The following is a 22,008-nucleotide window of genomic DNA, read 5'->3' on the forward strand; positions in this document are numbered from 1 at the left end:
ACTCTTCAGGAAAACAGACCAACTACTTGTCAGCTTTGCACCAGTGGCAGAGGGGAAGCCCATTTCCAAACAAACTGTTTCCAAATGGATATCGCACTGTATCTATTTCTGCTACAGATTGCATTGGGAACCCCCCCCCCCAAGTCTATTCAAACCCATTCTACTAGGGTAGACTCCACTTCCACAGCATTGCTTATTGGAGTTCCCACCAGGGACATCCTGGAAGCTGCCACCTGGACTTCTGTCCATATCTTTACCAAGCATTACCACCTACCACTATTTTCTAAGGGTAGGGCAGGGTTTGCCTGTGCAGTTCTGCAGGGCATGCTGACCCATTCCTAGGTCTCTTACTAATCCTACCACCCCTCTCCTCATCTTTGGGAATCCTCCCACAGGTGATGACTGCAACAGTGAAACACGAGCATAGTACAGTTGTGTACACTTACCATAAATCTAGATGTTCAAGTCTATTCACTGTTGCAGTCCTGGTTTCCCACCCTCCTTCCTCCTTATATCTTCTTTCTTTTGGGACACACAAGTTTCTAACGGTGGCTTTTAGCCACCCATACCACTTTACTGTATTTACTTGGGCCTCTGACAAGTTAGGGCAAGAAAAGCTGATGTAATGGCATCAGCTTCCTTCCTTTTTAGCACTGACGACCTGACATCAGGCAGCAAGCGACAGCAGCCGACGCAGAAAAACATTGAGTCTGGTATTCGGGCCAGTTGAGGGATACCACAGCAGGGATAACCCACAGGTGATGACTGCAACAGTGAATACACTCAAACATCTACATTTATGGTAAGTGTACACAACTGTACTTTTCCTCTTCTGCATTTAGCCAAGGGCAATCACCACAAGTTACCTCACAGAGTGGACCGTCTCACACTGGCCATGGGATCTCTGCTTTATCCACATCTGTCAACTTTACAACTGACTGTGGGTGATAAACTTTTGTTTTCTCTCAGACACCGTTTTTTCTGAGTACATGCTTAGTGTACTGCAAGAAGCCAGAAAACCGAATGTTAGAAGGTTTTACTTCTCTAAATGGAAGAGATTTTCTACTTGGTGTCTGTATCCATTTTCTATGGATATCCCAGTTTTTTCTTACTTGTAAGTTACTTAATGATTTGGCTTATTCCTTGGTGAAAGTTCACTTGCCAGCCATTGACTCCCCCTTTAGCTTCTAGATTAGAAGTAAAACTTTTTTTCAAAAGCGGCCTTCACATTAATCCTCCCTGGAGACCAGTTCCACCTCCTTGGAATATGAATTATGTCTTGGAGAAGCTAACTGTAGCCCTTTTTGAACCTGCAGCTTCAGTTTCCTTAAAGTTTTGTAACTAGAAAACAGTTGTTTTACTAGATTTAAATACTGTTTAGTGGGTTTCTGAGATTCAAGCTTTGCTGGCTTCTCCAGCTATTCTTGTTTTTTTATAAGGATAGGACTCTGCTTATTAATCCTTTCTTTTATGCCCAAGGTTGTGAATAAGTTTTCTCTTTATCAGTCTATTCAGTTGCCCATGTTTTTCCTCTTCTCCACAATCCTCCATTGAGTGGATCTTGCACACCGTGGGTGTGCATAAACAACTCTGGTTTTATCTGGATAAAACTAAGGCTGTCATGAAACTTGATTAGCTTTTTGCTCTTTTTTCATCCCAGGGCTTTGGGTTTGCCTGATGTTCTTTGTGTTTCACTGTTTCAGTCATCACATTTGGGTTATCTGCCTGCAGGTAGCCTTCAGCTGGCCTGAATATCAGAGTCTTGGGATTTCTGCGTCAGATGCTGTCGCTTCTTCCATGACGTCAGGTCGTCAAGGGTATAAAACATGCAGCCGATGGCATTACATCAGTCTTTCTTGCTGTGCGGTGCCCGAAGTAGAAGTAGAAGCAGTTTACAAGTGCCGGTTGGCCAACTCCTGAAATTGTTGTTTTTTCGAGTTTTAGAACTGAGGCCTTCTAAAAGATAAGTACCCCATTGGGGATCCTTTTTTCTTGTTCTAACCGATGTCAGAAAAAATAATTGTCTTGCCTGTGGAAAACAAATACCTCACAGAGATTTTCATTCTTACTGCGTCTCCTGTTTAGGCCCAGACCACAATGTCCCTCACTGTTGGTTTTGTGCCTTGTTCAGTGCCCGAGCTATTCAGCGCCGGGCTATTTTTGTAGCCAAATTCTTTCGCTGTCAATCTCCATACTCCAACATGACTTCTGTAAGCCATCCGACTACCGATCTTCCAAAAAAAACCAAAGGATAAAGACAGAGACAGACCGCCTAGGTCCAAGGCTGCCGACGACACTAACGTTAAGCTAGTCGCCAGTCTGTCCGTACTCAGTGAGGTGCTTTTGCAGCCCCTGATACCCACTTCTGCAGATTCGCAGGCCTCTATGGAGACCGGTATGCCACAAGATGCTTCAACTATGGAACCTGCAGCTGTCTCTACCTTGGATGGGTCCAGAGCCGCTGTGCAGGCACTGGCTTCTGAGGGTGTTTTCAGGCCTTCCGATTTTCATATTAAACCAACGACGACTTTTCAAACCAAAAATACCGAATTTCTCAGGCCTAATGTTCGCACTACGCTTAGGAAACCGACCAAAGCGCATTCTAATGCCCACATGCCTAAAACGCAAATGATTAGAATGGCTGAGAACCTCATTACTTTAATCAAGGGAAGTCAGCCTTCCCCCTCAAAAAGACCCAGAACTGATTTTCCTTCTGATTCTTCTGATCAGGAATCTGATCACTCTGATCCTTCTTATTTCCAGGACATTTCTTTATCGACCTATGAGGATTCCATTCCCTCTACTTCCCCTCCAGAAGATTTTTCCTTTGGTGAAACCCTGCACACCCTTAGAGAACATTTCTGCTAGAAGAGCCAGGACTGCTCCCAGTCCAAAAAGAGACTCAGGGAAATTTTAAGCTTTCCTCAGCACAGGCCTCTAGCTATCCCTCCTGTCCTGGAAATTGTAGATGATGTCTTCCTGGAGTCCAGCCTTACCCCTTATACCTTGCCTCCAGCTCCCAGGAAACCTGATAGGTACTATAGAGTGCCTGAATCCCACAAATTCCTTTTTAGAAATCCTACTGTGGATCCAGAGACCATTTCCCAGGGACCTAAAGGCATTAAGGCTACAACTGCTAAAAATCCTACCCCTTCGGACAAGGATTCCAGGGCATTAGACAGATGGGGTAAAAAGGTATACACCTCTGCTATGCTTGCCATTAGGGCTTTAAATTGCCAGTTATATATGTTAAAATGTCAGCAGCATATTATTGAGCTAATTAAACAAAAAATGTTGTTGATTCCTGATTGTGCAGAACACAAAGATTTACAAGAGTTAATGCATTCTGCTAACCAAGTTGGTAAACATATTTTGCAATGTGGGTTTGATGCTTTAGAAGCATCTTGCAGGGCTGCTGTCACTGGGTCTGTTCTTAGAAGACCTGCCTGGCTTAAGGAACAGAGCTTGCCAGATTATGTCAAAGCAAAATTGCTAGATGCACCATTAAATCAAGAGCATCTATTTGGTAATAAAGCAGAAGTCCTCAAAAGAATGGAGGAGAAAGCTAAATCTATGCAAACTGTTAAAGATTTCTTACAAGTACAGTCACCTAGATTCAGTAGGCATTGACCTTCAAAAACCTGGTCTTTTCCAGTCCCTTCCAGGCCTTCTTAGTCCAAGCCCAGGGGCAGCAGACCACCAAGACTTCAGTCTCAGTTTATGCACAGATCTAAGCAATGGAGTGCTCCCATGTCCAAAACAGGGAGTAGTAAGCCTCCATCCTATGGTAAAATTGCACAATGACTTATCCTAAACTCTTTCAAGCCTTGCACCTTAAGGAGGGAAACTTGCACTGCATGCCAAAAACTGGCAATACATTACCCAAAACAAATGGGTCTTAAACATTGTTTCCCAGGGATACAGATTCCAGTTCCACGGATGGCCAGACCTCCCCCCAAACCAGTGGGCAGAAGCCCAAAAGCAAGTACCTTCTCTTTTCTGTATCAAGGCTATTCATCCTGTCCCAGCAGAACAAAGGGGACAAGGTTTTTACTCCAGACTGTTTCTGGTCCCCAGAAAAGAAAACTCTTGGCGTCCTATCCTGGATCTGTCTATTCTCAACACCTTTTTGGTGGTTCCAAATTTCAAAATGCTAACTGTCCAACAGCTGCTTCCTGTGCTAGCCAAGGACTACTGGCTAGCAACCCTAGATTTAAAAGATGCTTATCTGTGCATCTCCATAAGGGAATCTTGTAGGAAATACCTACGCTTCAGAGGAGACTCTATGCACTCTCTGCACTTCCCTTTGGCTTATCTACTGCGCCAGGGTATTCACAAAGTGCCTAGCTCCAGCCATTGCATATTGCAGGCAGAGAGGAATTCAAATTTGTCCATACTTGGACGATTGCCTGATTCAGGCGGACAGTCAGGAATTGCTACTTCAGCACCTTGCATTTGTAAAGAGACTTCTAACTTCACTTAACAATTGGCTTAAGTATTGGTGTCATTCAAAGGGGATCCAATGCCTGTCTGCCTGGGATGACATGCTTGACAAGCCACGATGCTTCGCTAGGGACGGCTTGCACCTGTCACCCCTGGGCTTTCGGATATTGGCAAAGGCTCTTGCCACCCCCATAGTGCCATTTTTAGGCAAGGCTCAAAAGACAAACCCACCTCCATAGGTATCACAAGGGATAAGAAACTAAGAGTAATGCTACTCAACGCCAGAAGTCTAAACCTCAAGATGCACGCACTCAAAACTCTCCTTAGCATGGAGAACATCGATATCTGTGCAGTAACAGAAACCTTGTTCAAGGCTCCCGAGAGCACCCCAGCACTACCAGGTTATACCTCATACCATGTTTTTCGGCCCCAAAACTTGGACCGAACCACAAAAGGAGGGAGTATCAATATTCGTCAAAGATATCCACACCTCCAGGTTGGTGGCACAGCACGAAGCATCAGAGACTATCCATGTGCAACTAACAGTGGGTAAAACTGCCTTCCAGTTTATAGCCTGCTACAGACCACCCTCCCAAACCCAGGAACCCCACTTGGCCTTCCTGAGAACACTGGAAAATATGAAGGTCTCTCCAAACACCATTATATTGGGCGACTTCAACTACCCTAACATAGACTGGGAGCATTACTCTAGCTCCAACACCTAGCCAAGGTTCCTAGAATTTATAAACTCAAATGCTATGGAACAACTTGTTGCCACTCCCACAAGAGGGGAAAACATACTGGACCTGATCATCACCAACATGGGGGCTCTATGCTCCAGACCAGAAGTGTATCCCTCATTGGTAAGATCAGACCATAAACTAATCTCACTAGATATTCATATCCTGACCCCAGCCCCTGCCCAGAAAACCACAGTGAGAAACTTCTCTAAAGCAAATTTCACATTCCTCAAAACCGAGGTGGAATCCTTCAAAGCCCCCGGGCCTGTGGAAAATACGGCCCAGACCGCAGAATCCTTTATGAACGCATTCTATGAACACCTTCAGGAATGCATGGATCATGCAATCCCAAATAAAACCAAGACCCAATTCTCCAAAGTTAGGCGTCCTGTCTGGTGGACCCCAGCCATAAACAAACTATACAGTAGAAGGAGGGAAGCTACTACATGATGGAGCAAAATCCCAAAAAGGGAAGACATCTCTGATCAGTATTAGCAAAAAACTACAGGCACTCATAAAATCGTCTAAGGCCAGCTTCGAGAGAAAAATTGCACAGGACACTAAGGATAATCACAAGGCTTTCTTTAGTTATGTTAGGAACCTGGGTGGGAATACCCAGATATGCTCAGAATTAGTCCAAAATGACAAAAAATACACTGAACCCACAGACATTGCCAACATCCTAGCTGACAGGTTCAGCGCAAACTCCCCCCCCCCTTCCCCACCAAAAGGGCAAATATCTATCCCAGCAGAGTGCTACCCCCCTGACATCTCAGATGCTCAGGTAAGAGCCGCCCTCTCCAAAGCAAAAAACACAGCATCAATGGGACCAGAAGGTGTCCCGGGCTGCGTCCTACATGAACTCCAAGAAGTACTAAACCCAAACATAAAACTACTGTTCAATCTCAGCCTTACTACAGGATATGTACCCAAAGAGTGGCGTACAGCAACAGTGGTCCCTCTCCACAAAGGTGGTGCCTCAACGGATCCTGGAAACTATCGCCCCATAAGCCTGACATGCTTGGTCTGCAAAGCTATGGAAAGGATCATCATGGACCTCATAAATAAAGATATTGGGGACCTACAGACACTGGATCCTACCCAGTTCGGCTTTGTTAAGGGCAGATCCTGCCTCTTAAACCTGATTGATTTCTTTGAAACAGTCACCAAAGCCATTGACGAGGGGAAGGTGGTCCACACAGCCTACCTGGACCTCGCAAAAGCCTTCGATACAATACCCCCCTCGGGCATTATAGATAAGCTCACCAGCTTAAATATAACCCCCTATGTCACTAGATGAGTTGCAAACTGGATCAAGGACAGAACCCACATGGTTAGAATTGCTGGAGCCATGTCAGACTCCAAACCAGTTACAAGTGGCATCCCACAAGGCTCAGTCCTGGGACCTCTCTTGTTCGGCATATATTTCTCGGATGTACAGGCTAACACGGAAGGACTGTGGCTGACCAAGTTCACAGATGACTGCAAACTGGGCACCATAATCGACACTCCAGCCGACACATGCATCCTACAAAAGGGCCTCATAGAAACAGACAACTGGTGCCAGAGCCATGGCCTCAAGCTAAACGCCAAAAAGTGTATAGTCATCCCCTTTGGCAAAAACAAAGTGCCCACAAATTACCACATAGGTGGTAATCCCTTAAGTACGGAAGAAGTAATTAGGGACCTGGGGACCCAAGTTGATAGCAGTCTCTCATTTGACAACCACGTGGCCAAAGTGGTTAGAAAAACATTTTATATAGCCCACCTAATCATGAAGGGATTCACATCTAGATCAGGGGAGGTCATCGTGCCTCTTTACTCATCCCTCATCAGACCCATAATTGAGTACAATGCCCCTTTTGGGATGTACCTTACCAGACACCTGCAGCAACTGGAAAGACCCCAAAAGTACCTCACCAAGAGGATCAAAGGGCTCAAACAGATGCCATATGCTGCCCGGTTAAAGAAACTCCAGCTCTACTCAGTGGCATACCGCCTGCTTAGAGGTGATCTGTGCCTGACGTATAAAGCCATGTCCAACTCGGAATTAATGGACATGCTGCACCTCAGAAAATCCAAATCCCATCGAGCTACGCGCTCGAGAGACTTGAACCTCAGCACTGAAATAAATAAGACATGCTGGAGGGGCAGATTCATAACCCAGAGGCTCCCTTCACTCTGGAATAAAATCCCAGTCCAGGTTAGGCAGAGTCCCTCATTGGCTCTCTTCAAGAGGAATCTTGATGAGTGGATGGGAGATAGTAGGTTTACCCCGGGTATCACTTCTGTGTCACTGTTAGACAGAGGCACAGTATACTAACCTCGAAAAAGGGCATAGCAAAATTCATTTAAAATGGGTGGCGAAAGCCAAACACACTCTGGCTAGGCTTATAAATGCCCTAGGGCAGATAGGCTAGTATGAACCTATGAACCGGGGTACATCATCAATGAAAAGAAATCACAGCTGGTACCCAGCCAACAGATTATATTCCTGGGAGCAAGCTTGAACACAACTTCCCAGATGGCATTCCTCACTCCCAAGAAACAAATTTATTTGACAAACTATTTCAATCTACTGGCACCAAAACCCGGTTATCTGCAAGAAAAATACTGCAAGCCCTAGGGTTCCTGGTCTCTTCCATTCTACTAATTCCATATGCAAGACTTCATATGAGGAAACTTCAGTGGTACCTAAAATTTCTCTGGTGTTAACATTCTCAGGACCTGGAAACATTCCTGTCATTCCTTGCCTAAGGGCAGAGTTCATTTGGTGGGCAGAGGCCTGCAACCACAACAAGGGACTCCCTTTCACTCTCCCCCCTGCCGCCCAAACCCTACCAACAGATGCATCAGACTATGCATGGGGGGCTCACATGGCAGGGCAGTGCATTCAGGGCAAATGGAACCCAAACCAACTGCACCTGCATATCAATCAAAAAGAAATGTTAGCTGTGCAGAATGCTCTGACAGCCTTCAAAGGCCTTATTCTTCCAGGACAACTATTGATAAAGACAGACAACACCACAGTTATGTGGTACATAAACAAGCAGGGGGGGGGCATTCCTACCCACTCTGCAGACTAGCCATGGCACTGTGGAACACAACCTTGAGCAATCAAATGCACTTACAAACTCAATTCCTGCCAGGCAAACTAAATTCACTGGCAGTCAACTTAAGTAGATATCTCATGGAACCACACGAGTGGAAACAGGCACCCAAAATATTCAAGCTTTTGAGGAGCAGGTGGGGGACACCACAGGTGGACCTTTTTGCTTCCCCTCAGAACTATCAATTGAGCAAATATTGCACCAGAACTCCCCACGGCCAAGCTTGGAAAGTGGATGCCCTGTCCTACACCTGGGAAAGCCTCTCAGTGTATGCCTTTGCCCCTCTGCCACTTCTCTCGAATGTTCTAGTAAAAATCAAACAGGACAAGCCAAGGACAATCCTGATTGCGCCAGACTGACCACGCCAGCACTGGTACCCTCTTTTGCACAGTATGACAGTGCTACAACCATGGCACCTGCCTCAGACTCCTTCCCTGCTGTCCCAGCAGGCGTGCCAGATTCTGCACCCACAGTTACAGACCCTGAACCTTGCAGCCTGGCTAATCCCTTGAATTCAACACCAGCATCCCTCAGAAAGGAGGTGCTGGATCTCATTCTTGAGGCAAGGAGGCCTAGTACTAGAAAATTCTACTCGGAAAAATGGAAAAGATACTGTTCTTGGAGCCACTCTCAGGTAATGGGGACAACTGTGCCCAGCTTACCTCCTATACTAGATTACTTAACAGTAATGCTCCACAAAGGCCTATCCTTCTCTTCAGTTAAGATTCATGCTTCTGTCATCTCGGCTCATTATAATACTGAGCCACCCCTCTTCTCCATCCTCTGGTAAAACAGTTCCTGAGAGGACCCAGAAACTTAAGACCCCCCAGGGAGCTCCCACTACAGCCTGGGACCTTAACTTTCTATTAGAAAAGCTCACACTTCCGCCCTTTGAACCTGCGGCCATAGCAGAGTTAAAATTCCTCTCATGGAAAACAGCTTTACTTTTAGCCATCACTTCAGCAAGAAGAGTGTCTGAATTGCAGGCCCTTATGGCAGTGGAACCCTTCATTATCTTCCATGCAGACGGGGTTTCCCTCAGGAGTAACCCATCTTTTATGCCCAAGGTGGTTTCTAGTGTTGCTTTGAACCAGTCCATTCATTTGCCAACCTTTTTTCCTAATCTTCAGAATAAAGGGGAAAGGATCCTGCATTCCCTGGATGTGCACAAGCAGCTTAGGTCCTATCTGGACAGGACTAAGCCTCTCAGAAAATCTGACCAGCTGCTAGTCAGCTTTGCTGCAGGGGCAGAGGGCAAGGGCATCTCAGAGCAAACCATTTCTAAATGGATAGCACACTGCATCAATTTCTGCTACAAGCACCATGGGAAAACTACCCCACAGGGGATCAGAGCTCATTCCACTAAGGCTACATCTACCTCTACAGCATTTCTCAGGGGAGTCCCTACCAGGGACATCCTGGAAGCTGCAACCTGGAGCTCTGTGCACACTTTCACCAAGCACTACCACTTGCCTATATTTTCTAAATCCAGAGCTGGATTTGCCACAGCAGTCTTACACGGCCCGATTTCCAGCCGTAATGCTTCATAACTACCTCCACCCTTCATTCACTTTGGGAATCTACCCAAATGTGATGACTGCAACAGTGAAACATGAAGAACATAGTACAGTTGTGTACACTTACCATAAATGTAGATGTTCGAGTGTATTCACAGTTGCAGTTCTGGTTACCCTCCCTCCAGCCACCTGACTTCTCTAGACTTCTATCCTGTCTTTTTTTGTCTGGCATATCTTATATCATTGGTATTTGTTTTTTGCTGGGAGTATTATATATCATGTAATTGCTTCCTATTTTGGGGGCAACTAACATCTTGGGCAAGAAAAACTGATGTAATGGTGTCGGCTGCATATTTTATACCCTTGAAGAACTGACGTCATGGAAGAAGCGGCAGCATCCGACGCAGAAATCCCAAGACTCTGGTATTCAGGCCGGCTGAGGGCTACCTGCAGGCAGATAACCCAAATGTGATGACTGCAACAGTGAATACACCCTAACATCTACATTTATGGTAAGTGTATACAACTGTACTTTTCCAAGCAGACCGTTTCCTCTTAGATTTCAGAAGCAATTTCGTTTTGTGTTTCATGGTAAGAGCCTCCCTTTTCCTGTAAAGGCTCACTCTACTAGGTCTACAGCTTCCTGTGGTGCGTTCTTTAAACGTTTAGATACTTGCAGCATATTGGAGGCTGCCACTTGGTCTTCTCTTCATATTTTAAACAAGCATTACAGGCTGGATAGTATTTCTAAATCCAGGGCCGGTTTGCTAGAGCCATTCTTCATAGATTTGTATAAAGTTCCTCTGTTCCTTCCTCCTCCTCCCAGATTTCCCCCTAAGCTTTGGTATTCTGCCACATATTAAGAAGATTGCAGCAATAGAATAGAAGGACATAGATTAATTGTGTAAAATCTTACCATAACCATATATGTCCTTCTCTTCTATGTTGCAGTATTCCATCCCTCCCTCCTTGCCCCTTATACCTGGTTCTTTCCTTGGATGGCAGATTTTTCTTTTCCTTACGCTGGTGTTCCTCCTGAGGCATTTCAGTTCTGAGGATTGTACTTGTTGACATCCTTTTATGTATGATGTTTGGCAAGCCCATATGTGCGATGTTCCTCATACCTGCAGTAGCTAAAAGCTGTTTTATGTTAGGCCGGACGTCGTGTCACTTGGTGCAGAGGAGCTCCCATGTTAAGAATACTGCAACATAGAAGAGAAAGTCGTCTATGGTTATGGTAAGATTTTACACAACTACTCTTTATGTTAACTTGTAGCTCGTTTCTTTAGCTTTCTGCCCTGTGGTATGTATATAGCAAACACCTGTGCCGTATTTTTTTTTGGTATGGCTTCTAATGCTGTTAACATGCATTTGCTGACTGCATTTTCATGTTAATGTCAGAGCGTATCAGAGTAGTGATACTAGTTCCACCAGTTTTATTATTGTAAGGTTAAGTAAATTAAGAATTCCAAAACAGAGTTAATTTTTATGTCCTTTAAAGCCTCTACATTTTTTTTTTTTTTTAGGATCGACCAATGTCTTCATACAGCCAGTCAAAAGACTTGAATAATCCAGGAATGGGAGGCTATGGTTCCAGTCTGAGTAAGGTAAGGCTTTGTTGTTTATGGAAACTATATCTGAAGATGGATGTTTTATTTTTTTTTTTTGTCCAGCATAGTTCCTGGATAACTAATGTCTTTGGGAAGGGGGTAGTTTGGTGAGGTATCGGGATTCTGGCTTACTTTTTAAAATTCTTGCTTTCTTGGTTTAGTCAAGAACATAGGGTTATAACCCTAACTTGTGATGGTCCTTTTGCTCCATTTGTCTAACAGTAGGTCACCTCCCTGATGTGCATGCCAGACTGGGACTCCCTGCACTGCAGATGACTGCCTAGAGTATTGGGAGTGGCAAACCAAATGTCCTTCCTTATATCAATGTTGCAGTGTTCCAGTACTAATGGGTTATCTTGCTGTGGTAACCTGACATCCACCTGGCATGCCAAAGCCAAAAAACTTTTGTATACTAGTACATCTGGCATATGATCTCAGGGGTACGTAAGCAGACATAGTGAATAAGATCCTCAAACTATCTTGCCACCAGTCCGAATGCAGTCTTCACTCCAGTTGGCCTGTTCATATTGTTGTTGGCTGCTACCTTGCTTTTGATTATTCTTATAAATAAGTACCTCATTGGCTCATTTTTCTCAACAAGGTTTGTTAATGTCAGCTAAGAGAGGGAAGTGTGACTATGATAGTGCTGATACCTTGTAAGGATCTCCACTCACGTGCTTATTCTGTGTAGAGGCTGAACACAGTTACAGAAACTGTCAGATCTGACAGTAATTTGTTCCTAAAATCCTTCATATCTGGCTTTCTTCTTTAAATGCATTCTTAGAAACCTTTTAGAGTGTTTGAAGCATCTCATGCAAACCAAAGTTGCAGAACCCTCTGTCATGGAAGTTATACTTCCACCTAAGAAGTTCAAAAAAACTAGGCCTGAACCACCTTCTGCCCAGTCTGATTTGAATGCACTCACTGAGATGCTGCAGTAATGCACTGTATGTCTGAGTCTTTCTCAGACACCTGCTGCCACCACCCCAACAAAGGACCTGAGAGCATTCTTCAAGCTACTAAGAAAAAGAAAGAGAAAATCAAACCCATTTCTCCTTGTGAAGGCTGCCAGCTCAGCTAGTTAGAATTTTATAAATAATCCTTTGTCATTTGTAAATATTGAAATGTAACCACAGTGCACTCTCCTGGAGAAGAGCAAAAATGTATATGGACTATATGTCCGTGCAAATGTGTGTTTTCATAGCAGAAGTTGGGACATACAGAGTTAACTTGTAAACTCTGAGAAAATAACGGATTTTATGAGTGTGTTTACCAGAACTAGAAGATAGAATCTCTGTAGCTGGATATTCTTACTATTGTTTGAGATAGAGATAATTATAGGTTTCAAGGGTAAAAGTATTTAACAGTTTTATGATTCCCAGTTCCAGGCAAGCTTTTAAGAGATGAGTGTCAGCTTATATTTAACAGATGGTCGGAGACGAAAGTACTTGATTTACTGGATGTATCTGATTTATTTTTATTTGCTAAATTAAAGTTCTCTTTTTATAGCACTCCTAAGTTGCTTATTTGAAATTTTTTATCTTTCTTCGCCTCGTTGCAACCAAGGCTGTTTTTTTTTTATTGTGTTATATTTAACATAGACATGTTAAAATTTAAGTTCCTGTTAGCCTGGAAACTAAGGGCAGATGTGACAAGAATGATGTAATCTGAGATGACCCAGCAGTAATGTGTATTATTAATTTAAGAACCATCTGAGAGAGAAAGTCAGTGCATTTTGTATTTTGCTTTTGGACCTGTAAACATCTCTTCAGCACTTCCCATCTTTATCTGACTTGTTCTGTAAGTAAGACATTTAGGGCATGTAGTATCTCATAGAGATAGATAGCAATATAGCACGAGTAGTCTAGATGTTTTCTGTATTTATGAGAGACTGTTCTGTAATGTTGTTTTAAAATATTTCCTGTGATTCTGCTCTCTATTGGCACTATGTTGTTAATGAGTGTTGTCTTGTGCTTGTATTATGTTAAATATATTTAAACTTTTTAATTGTGGCTGGTTGTGTGTAGTGATATTTAAGTTCTTAGCGTACTTGCATGTATTTGGTGATACTGTACAAGCCACTCCAGTACCCTTCAAGTCTCAGTCACACTTACCATTTGGATAATAGTAACATTACACAGTAGAATTAGTCACCCTTTGGGAAGGACCTTAAGTAGCTGATAAGTAAGTAGTGGTTGGTGGCTGTGATTACTAACTTTTTTTGTCTAGGCAGAAGGTGGAATAGATAGTGAACCTGTGCCAGCCTTCCCCAGGAGTGTGTGTGTGTTTGCAAATCAAATCTCAAATTGTGTGTGCGTGTGTGTGTGTGTCAGTTACTTGGGCCAGGACACAAAGCACTGGTTGGATGGAGAAAGTGCTGGAGATTTTGATTTGACCAGTAGGCTGAGATCTTAACCCTATAGCTGTGCCAGTAGGGAGTCTTATTGGGGATCTGGAGAGAGGGGGGGGGGACCAGCCCCAGACTGACTGTGATCTCTGTGTGCTCTTAAGGGACATTGTAATTTACTGTGTGTGTACTTGTTATCCTCCCAATGTGCACATCCTTCACTGGTGTTAGTGGTGAGGATTGAGGCTACTTGATTACTGGGCTAGGGCAGGGGCATCACACTCCTCATCAGATGTTTCAAGAAAAAAATGGGTTGAATTTTCGCAGGGCCTATCCAAGGCTATTTTGTCTTTGAACTCCCTTCATTCTTTTTCTACTCCTTCACTTCTCTATCCCCCATAGAAGAAACAACACGAATCTTCATTGTTTGAGGAGAAATCTAGTTCCAATGATGATTCCTTAGCATACTTATCACAAATTCATTCTTCTGGACAGGCTGCTTTTGATGATGATGATACTTTGTCCCCTTACTCCCCCATTGAGGAAATTTCTTTTGGAGTGACTATTACTAAAATGATGCAGTATTTTGATTAGGAACCCAAACAGGTTACTGAAGTAAAAAAAATACACTATCATTTATTGGAGGGCAGGGGCTCGTATGCCTTTTCCTGTTTTCCCACTTTTATAGGCATTCCTGAATGCTTATTCTCCAGATTGCCATCCTCCAGCTTCCAAGAAGCCTGATAGATTTTATAAGGTACTTGAGGACTGAATGTTTCTCTACAAAAACCCTGTAGCTGATTCTTTTTTTATATTCACTGATAAACCTGCTGTGCTTCTACCAGCAGCTAATGCATTGCCATCAGACAGAGATAGGAGCCATGGACAGGTATGGTAAGAAGGTTTGCACATTTCCCTCTCTGGCCTTTAGGGCCTTAAATTATCAAAGTCTAATGACAAATGCCCTTTCTCCATTCTTGGGGACTTAAATAAGACTGTGGTTAACTTTGAGGCTTTCAGCACCAAGCAACAAGTGATTTCTACTCTTAGACAAGCTACACAAGATGGAAGGTCTGTTAAATGCATCTGTGACACTGCTTATGCATCTTCTAAAGCTCCAGCCACAGGATTTGTTCATAGGGCCTTTTTAAGCTTAGCTATACATCCCAAGTCGCTTACAAGTTCTGGTGCCTTTGATAAGTATAAGCAGGGTCTTAGGAGATGAAACATTTACCAGCAGGAGCCTGGCGATGAACCATTTACAGGCTGCCTGTATCCATTAGACAGATAGATTCCAATCCAGGGATGAATTTCCTGTTCCCCTTCCAGTTGTCCATATTACACTTGAATTGGATTAGGGAGGAACTCAGCTTCACACGGATGGGGAAGCCTATTCAGGAGAAGGGGTAGACTCTGGGATACATACCTGTCTGTCCAGCAGGTCCAGTTCATATCACAGACAAGTTTTAAGTCTTTAGAATGGGAAATTCTGGTGCTGGGTGTTTTGCTGATATGCAAGAGGTCCATCAGGGTGGGCTCCGACAATGCCTTGTATGCTAGGTATAGATCTCCCCTCAGCAGCCTGTAGGAGACGGAAGATAGATATAGGGCTTTGAGGCAGTCTGCATACAACGTGTTACTTGTGCCCTGTATTGTTTTAGTGAGGAACCTCTGTGAACATTCCAATTGTTGTATTTGCCTGGTTAGGTACATACCAAAAGGAGCATTGTACTAAATTATAGGTCTGATAATTGCAGAATACAGTGGAACAATGACCTCCTTGGATCTAGATGCCATACCTTTATTTATAAGTTAAACAACATAGAATGATTTCCTCACTACTGTAGACACTTGATGGTCAAAGCCTAGATTACTGTCTGTGTCCCCACATCCGTGACTACTAGGTTCACTCTTAGGGATGTGCTTGTCCATATTGCTCATTACCTGGGATGGATGACTTCCCAGTGGATACTGTTATGCATTTCTTGGCATTTAGTTTTACTCCATGGTTCTGATACAAACTATTTGTTTGTGTCAGCCCTTGTTGGAGGACATAAGTGTTAGTGAGGGATTTTATGACTGCTCTTAGTTTGCAGTTATCTGCAGATTTAGTCATCCAGAGGTCCTTGACTTCAGAGAAGTAAATGTCAAAAAGGAGCGGTCCAAGGACCCATCCCTGAGGGGACACAGCTTGTGACTGGCCTCTTTGTAGAGGTGGACTCCCCAATTCTAACTTCTCATGTCCTGCCTGTGAGCCATCTGACTATCCAGCAGGTGACATAAGGGTTTATACATAACATCTTGAGTTTATCAGCAATTTCCTATTGTGATAATGTATCAAATGCCTTGGCCAGGTCAAGGTAGGCAGTGGGAATAGTTTTGATCTTGCCTATTGCTTTGGTGACCGTCTTAAAGAAGTCCACCAGGTTGAATAAGCATGACCTGCCCTTGATGTAACTAAATTGGGTTGGGTGCAGTGTCCGGAGGCTTCGTATGCCATTATTAAGTATTTCCATGATAATTTTTTTTCCATGTCTTTGCATGTGAGACTAGTATGACTTATGAGTCTGTAGTTTCCAGGGTCTGTAGATGGCCCCCCTTTGTGTGTAGGGATGACTGTTGTTTTCTATTTGTGAGGTACAAAGCCTGTTTGGAGACTATGATTAAATAGCAGTTCCAAAGGCCCTTGACATGTCATGTTTCATGCTATTTAGAAGGTATCCTGGGATATTGTCTGGGCTCATCAATGCAGTGTTGTTGGCCTTAGAGAAAGCGTTAAGGACATTTTCCCTAGTCGATAGTAGGGGCAGATGATGTTCTTGTTTCACTGTTGCAGTCATTACATTTGGGTAATCTGCTGGCAGGTTGCCCTCAGTCGGCCCGAATTCCAAAGTCTTGGGTCCTGCGTCAGTTGCTGTCTTCTCTTCCATGACGTCAGGTCGTCCGGGGTATAAAACATGCAGCCAACGCCATTTTCTGTAGTCTTTCTTGCTGCATGGTGCCCGAAGCAGAAGCATTTCGCAAGTGCCGGTCGGCCGAGTACTGAAATATTTGCGTTTGAGTTTCAGAACCGAAGTCTTCAATAAAGCTAAGTATCCCATTGGGGAAACTTTTTTCTTGCTTTTTACCGATGTCAGAAAAAGTTAACAATTGTATTACTTGTGGGAAGCAAATACCTCATAAGGATTTCCATTTATACTGTATTCCTTGCCTAGGCCCTGATCACAACGTGCCTGGCTGTCGGTTTTGTGCTAGATTTAACCAATGCACTATTAAGCGTCGGTATATTTTTGCATCTAAGTATTTTGGAAACAGATTTAACTACCCAGAGATGATGTCGGATAGCAATCCGACTACCAGAGTGCATAAAAAACACAAAGAAAAGGAGACAGAAAGGCAGACGAGATCCAAAACCAATGACGAAGCTTCTCCTAAGCCAGGCGCCGGTTCGCCGGTACTCAGTGAGGTGCTTTCGCAGCCCCTGATACCCGCTACCTTCAAGTCGCAGGCCTCTACTGACACCCATGTGGAGTCCAGCATGCCGCAAGATACTCAAGGTATTGGAGCGACGGATGTATCTCCCTCAGATGGTTCCGGAGCCGCTGAGCAGGCACCGGCTTCTTAGGGTGTATTCAGACCTCAACATTTTTATATCAGTCTGAAAACTGCAAAACCAAAGGCAAAGACACCTTCTAAAATTAAAAAAAACGATGCCTGAGCCACGTGCACAGGCCTCTATGCCTAAAAAACAGATGATTAAAATGGCTGAAGACCTTATTACCTTGATCCAGGGTACCCATCCCCCCTCCAGATAAGAGGCCTAGGCAAGACACTGACTATAAATCTTCAGATCAGGTTTCTATTTCTTCTGATTCCTCTTCTGATCAGGAATTATTTTTACCTCCCTATGAGGATGATGATGCTGAGGAGTCTATTTCATCTGCATCTCCTCCTGAGGATTATTCATTTGGGGAAACCTTGCATACTTTGAGAGAGCATTTCCACTGGGAGAGTCAAGACTTCTCAGAATCAAAAAAGAGGCTCAGGGATTTCCTCCTTCTCCCTCAGCACAAGCGTTTAGCCATTCCCCCTGTGTTAGACATTGTGGGTGATGTTTTCTCTGAGTCAAGCCTGACCCCTGACTCTCTACCTCCGGCTCCTAGTAAGCCTGACAGGTATTACAGGGTCCCTGACTCTTATAAATTTTTATTTAGAAGCCCTGCTGCTAATCCAGAAACTATTTCACAGGGTCCAAAGGGAGTTAAGGCCTCAACAGCAAAAAACCCTACCCCCTCCGACAGAGATTCAAGGGCGCTGGACAAATGGAGGAAAAAGGTTTATACATCTGCAACCTTGGTAATTAGGGCCTTAAACTGTCAATTTCATATACATAAGTACCAACAACATGTTATGGGATTGCTGAAACAGAAAATGATGTTGATTTCTGAATGTGCAGAAAATAAGGAATTGCAGGAATTATTGCATGCAGCTGAACAAGTTGGAAAGCATACTTTGCAATGTGGTTTTGATTCTTTAGAGGCCTCCTGCAGGGCCACAGTTACTGGATCTGTGATTAGGAGGCATGCCTGGTTAAAGGGGCAAAATTTGCCTGATCATGTTAAAGCTAAATTGCTAGATGCACTGCATTAACAGAGCTCTGCACACAATTGTGTATTGCCTTTGAGGTTGCGGACATAGGTAAAGAATGCCTTGTGGATGTTCTTCATGTTTCACTGTTGCGGTCATTACATTTGGGTAATCTGCTGGCAGGTTGACCTCAGTCGGTCTGATTAACAAAGTCTTGGGTCCTGCGTCGGTTGCTGTCCCTTCTTCCATGATGTCAGGTCGTCAGGGGTATAAAACATGCAGCCGATGCCATTACATCAGTCTTTCTTGCCGCGCAGTGCCCGAAGCAGAAGCAGTTCTCAAGTGCTGGTCGGCCGACTCCTGAAATTTTCATTTTCGAGTTTCAGAACCGAAGTCTTCAGCTAAAAGCTAAGTACCCTATTGGGGAAACTTTTTCTTGCTCCTTACAGATGTCAGTAAAAGTTCATAATTGCATTACTTGTGGGAAGCAAATACCTCATAAGGATTTTCATTTGTACTGTATTCCTTGCCTAGGCCATGACCACAACATGCCTTGCTGTTGGTTTTTGTGCTAAATTTAATCAACGCACTATTAAACATCTGTATATTTTTGCTTCTAAATATTTTGGCTCTGGATTTAATTATCCAGAATTGTCATCTGTTAGCAATCTGACTACCAGAATACCTAAAAAACGCAAAGAAAAAGACAGAGACAGACTGTCGAGGTCCAAAACCGACGCTGCTTCTCCTAAGCCAGTCGCCGGTTTGCTAGTACTCAGTGAGGCGCTTTCGCAGCCCCTGATACCCGCTACTTCTGATTCGCAGGCCTCTACTGAGACCCATTCGGAGTCCGTTATGCCACGAGATGCTTCAATTATGGAACCCGCAGATGTCTCTACCTTAGATGGGTCTAGAGCCGCTGTGCAGGCACCAGCTTCTGAGGGTGTTTTCAGGCCTACATATTTGTATATTAGACCGACTCCATCTTCAAAACTAAGGCCAACATCTAAATCTGTGTCTAAAATCCGATGCCTGGGCCACATGTGGAGGCCTCAATGCCTAAAAAACAAATGATCAAAATGGCTGAAGATTTATTTATTCTGATCAGGGATAGCCAACCCCCTCCTTCTAAGAGACCTAGGCAAGACATTGACTATGAATCTTCTGAACAGGATTCTGTTTCTTCTGACTCTTGTAATGAACAGGATTTGTCTGTTCCTACTTATGAGAACTCTGATGCAGAAGATTCCATTCCTTCTGCTTCTTCCCCTGAGGAGTTTTCTTTTAGGGAAACTGTACATACCTTAAGGGAACATTTCCACTGGGAAAGTCAGGATTTCTCTGAATCTAAAAAGAGACTTAGGGATTTTCTTCTTCTTTTTCAGCATAGGCCTTTGGCCATATCTCCTGTTCTAGACATTGTTGATGGTGTTTTTTTTCAGAATCTAGTACGACTCCTGATTCTCTGCCTCCAGCTCCTTGTAAGCCAGACAGATACTACAGGGTTCCTGACTCCCACAAATTCCTTTTCAAAAATCCTCTTGCTGACCCTGAAACCATTTCTCAGGGTCCCAAGGGCATTAAGGCCTCTACTGCAAAAAATCCTACCCCTTCTGATAGAGATTCCAGGGTGCTGGAAAGATTGGGTAAGAAGGTTTACACGTTTGCAACCTTGGTAATCAGGGCTTTAAACTGTCAATTTCATATGCTTAAATATCAACAGCATATCATGGGACTACTTAAACAGAAAATTTATGTTAATTTCTGACTGTGTGGAAAATAAAGATTTGCAGGATTTATTACATTCAGCTGAACAAGTTGGAAAACATACTTTGCAATGTGGTTTTGATTCCTTGGAGGCCTCTTGCAGGGCTGCTGTAACTGGATCTGTGCTAAGAAGGCATGCTTGGCTCAAAGAGCAAACTCTGCCTGACCATGTTAAAGCAAAATTGTTGGATGCTCGTTTACAACAGGACCATCTTTTTGGTAATAAGGCTGAAGAAGTGTTAAAAAAGATGGAAGATAAAGTTAAATCTATGCAAACTGTGAAAGATTTCTTACAAGTGCAACCTCCAGGATTTAGTAGACACTGGCCTACTAAAAACTGGTCCTCTCCAGTCCCCTCGAGAGCCGCTCAAGTCAAATCTAGACACTCCAAAGGCTCCAGGTTTCAGTCACAAGGAACTTTTAGAACAAAACAATGGGGTGCCTCCACCTCCAAATCTGGAAACAGCAAGGCACCTCCCTATGGTAAACAGTCTCAATGACTTCCCTCCACAATCACCAAGGACTTACCTTTTAGCCGCCCCTTTGGGGGGAAAACTGGCACTTCATGCACGAAACTGGCAACTTCTTACCCAAGACAAATGGGTTTTAAATATAGTATCCCAGAGATACAGATTTCATTTCCACATGTTGCCAATCCCAAATGGATGGCCAGATCTGCCCCCAAATCAGTGGGCAGAGGCCCAGAAACAAGTTCTGTCCCTCATGAACATGGGGGCTATTCAACCAGTACCAGAAGAGGAAAAGGGACAAGGTTTCTATTTAAGACTTTTCCTGGTACCCAGAAAAGACAAATTATGGCATCCAATTCTGGACTTATCCACTCTAAACACATTTCTGGACATTCCAAAATTCAAGATGCTGACTCTTCAACAGTTACTATCTATGCTAGGCAAAGATGCCTGGTTGGTAACTCTAGACTTAAAAGAGGCTTCCCCTGCATACCCCAATCAGGGAATCTTGCAGAATATACTTCCGCTTCAAAGCAGGCTACTTGCATTACCAGTTCTCTGCACTACCCTTTGGCTTATCTACTGCGCCCAGGGTCTTCACAAAGTGCCTGGCACCAGTAATTGCATTTTGCAGGCAAAGAAATATTCAAATATATCCATACCTGGACGATTGTCTAATTCAGGCAGAAAACAAGGACATTCTTCTAAAGCATCTGGTGTTTGTAAAAAGGGTTCTAACTTGTCTAGGGTACACCATAAACGAAAATAAATCACAACTGTTACCCTCTCAAAAAATTACATTCCTGGGTGCAAGCTTGAATACAACTGCCCAGATGGCTTACCTTACGCCAGAAAAGCAAATTCAATCGGTGACTTACTTCAAACAGGTGGCCACAAAAACCCTGCTATCTGCAAGACAAATTCTGCAAGCCGTGAGGCTCATGGCCTCCTGCATTCTTCTAATTCCATATGCAAGACTGCATATGAGGAAACTTCAGTGGTACTTAAAAAGTTTATGGAGTCAACATTGTCACAGCCTGGAAACAATGATTCCTATTATACCTTGCCTGCAACTAGAGTTCCTATGGTGGGCAGAGGCCTGCCACCAAAACAAGGGACTGCCATTCACTCCACCCCGTGCCACACAAACCTTGACTACAGACGCATCAGACTATGCTTGGGGGGCCCATCTGGCAGGGAAGTGTATTCAGGGCAAATGGAGCCCAAATCAAATGCACCTACATATCAATCAGAAAGAGATGCTAGCTGTACAGAATGCACTGACAGCCTTCAAGGACTACCTTCATCCAGGACAACTACTGATAAAGACAGACACCACCACAGTTATGTGGTACATAAACAAGCAGGAGGGTACACATTCCTACCCCCTTTGCAGACTAGCCATGGCATTGTATAA

The 22,008-nt window shown here is 43.8% G+C and overlaps 1 protein-coding gene across 5 annotated transcripts in view; it reads left to right on the forward strand.

Moving 5' to 3' along the window:
* RAVER1 (ribonucleoprotein, PTB binding 1) overlaps positions 1-22,008 on the forward strand; it is a 2,969,353-nt gene that overhangs the window by 1,959,796 nt on the left and 987,549 nt on the right. For all 5 annotated transcript variants that reach the window (XM_044084574.1, XM_044084577.1, XM_044084578.1 and 2 more), the window contains one exon: positions 11,337-11,417. In XM_044084574.1, coding sequence (XP_043940509.1) covers positions 11,337-11,417 — 81 coding nt within the window. The remainder of the gene's footprint in view (positions 1-11,336; positions 11,418-22,008) is intronic.

Source organism: Protopterus annectens, chromosome 9.part0, assembly GCF_019279795.1.
Source record: "Protopterus annectens isolate FY-2018-M chromosome 9.part0, PAN1.0, whole genome shotgun sequence".
In the NCBI taxonomy this organism is placed as follows: domain Eukaryota; kingdom Metazoa; phylum Chordata; order Ceratodontiformes; family Protopteridae; genus Protopterus; species Protopterus annectens.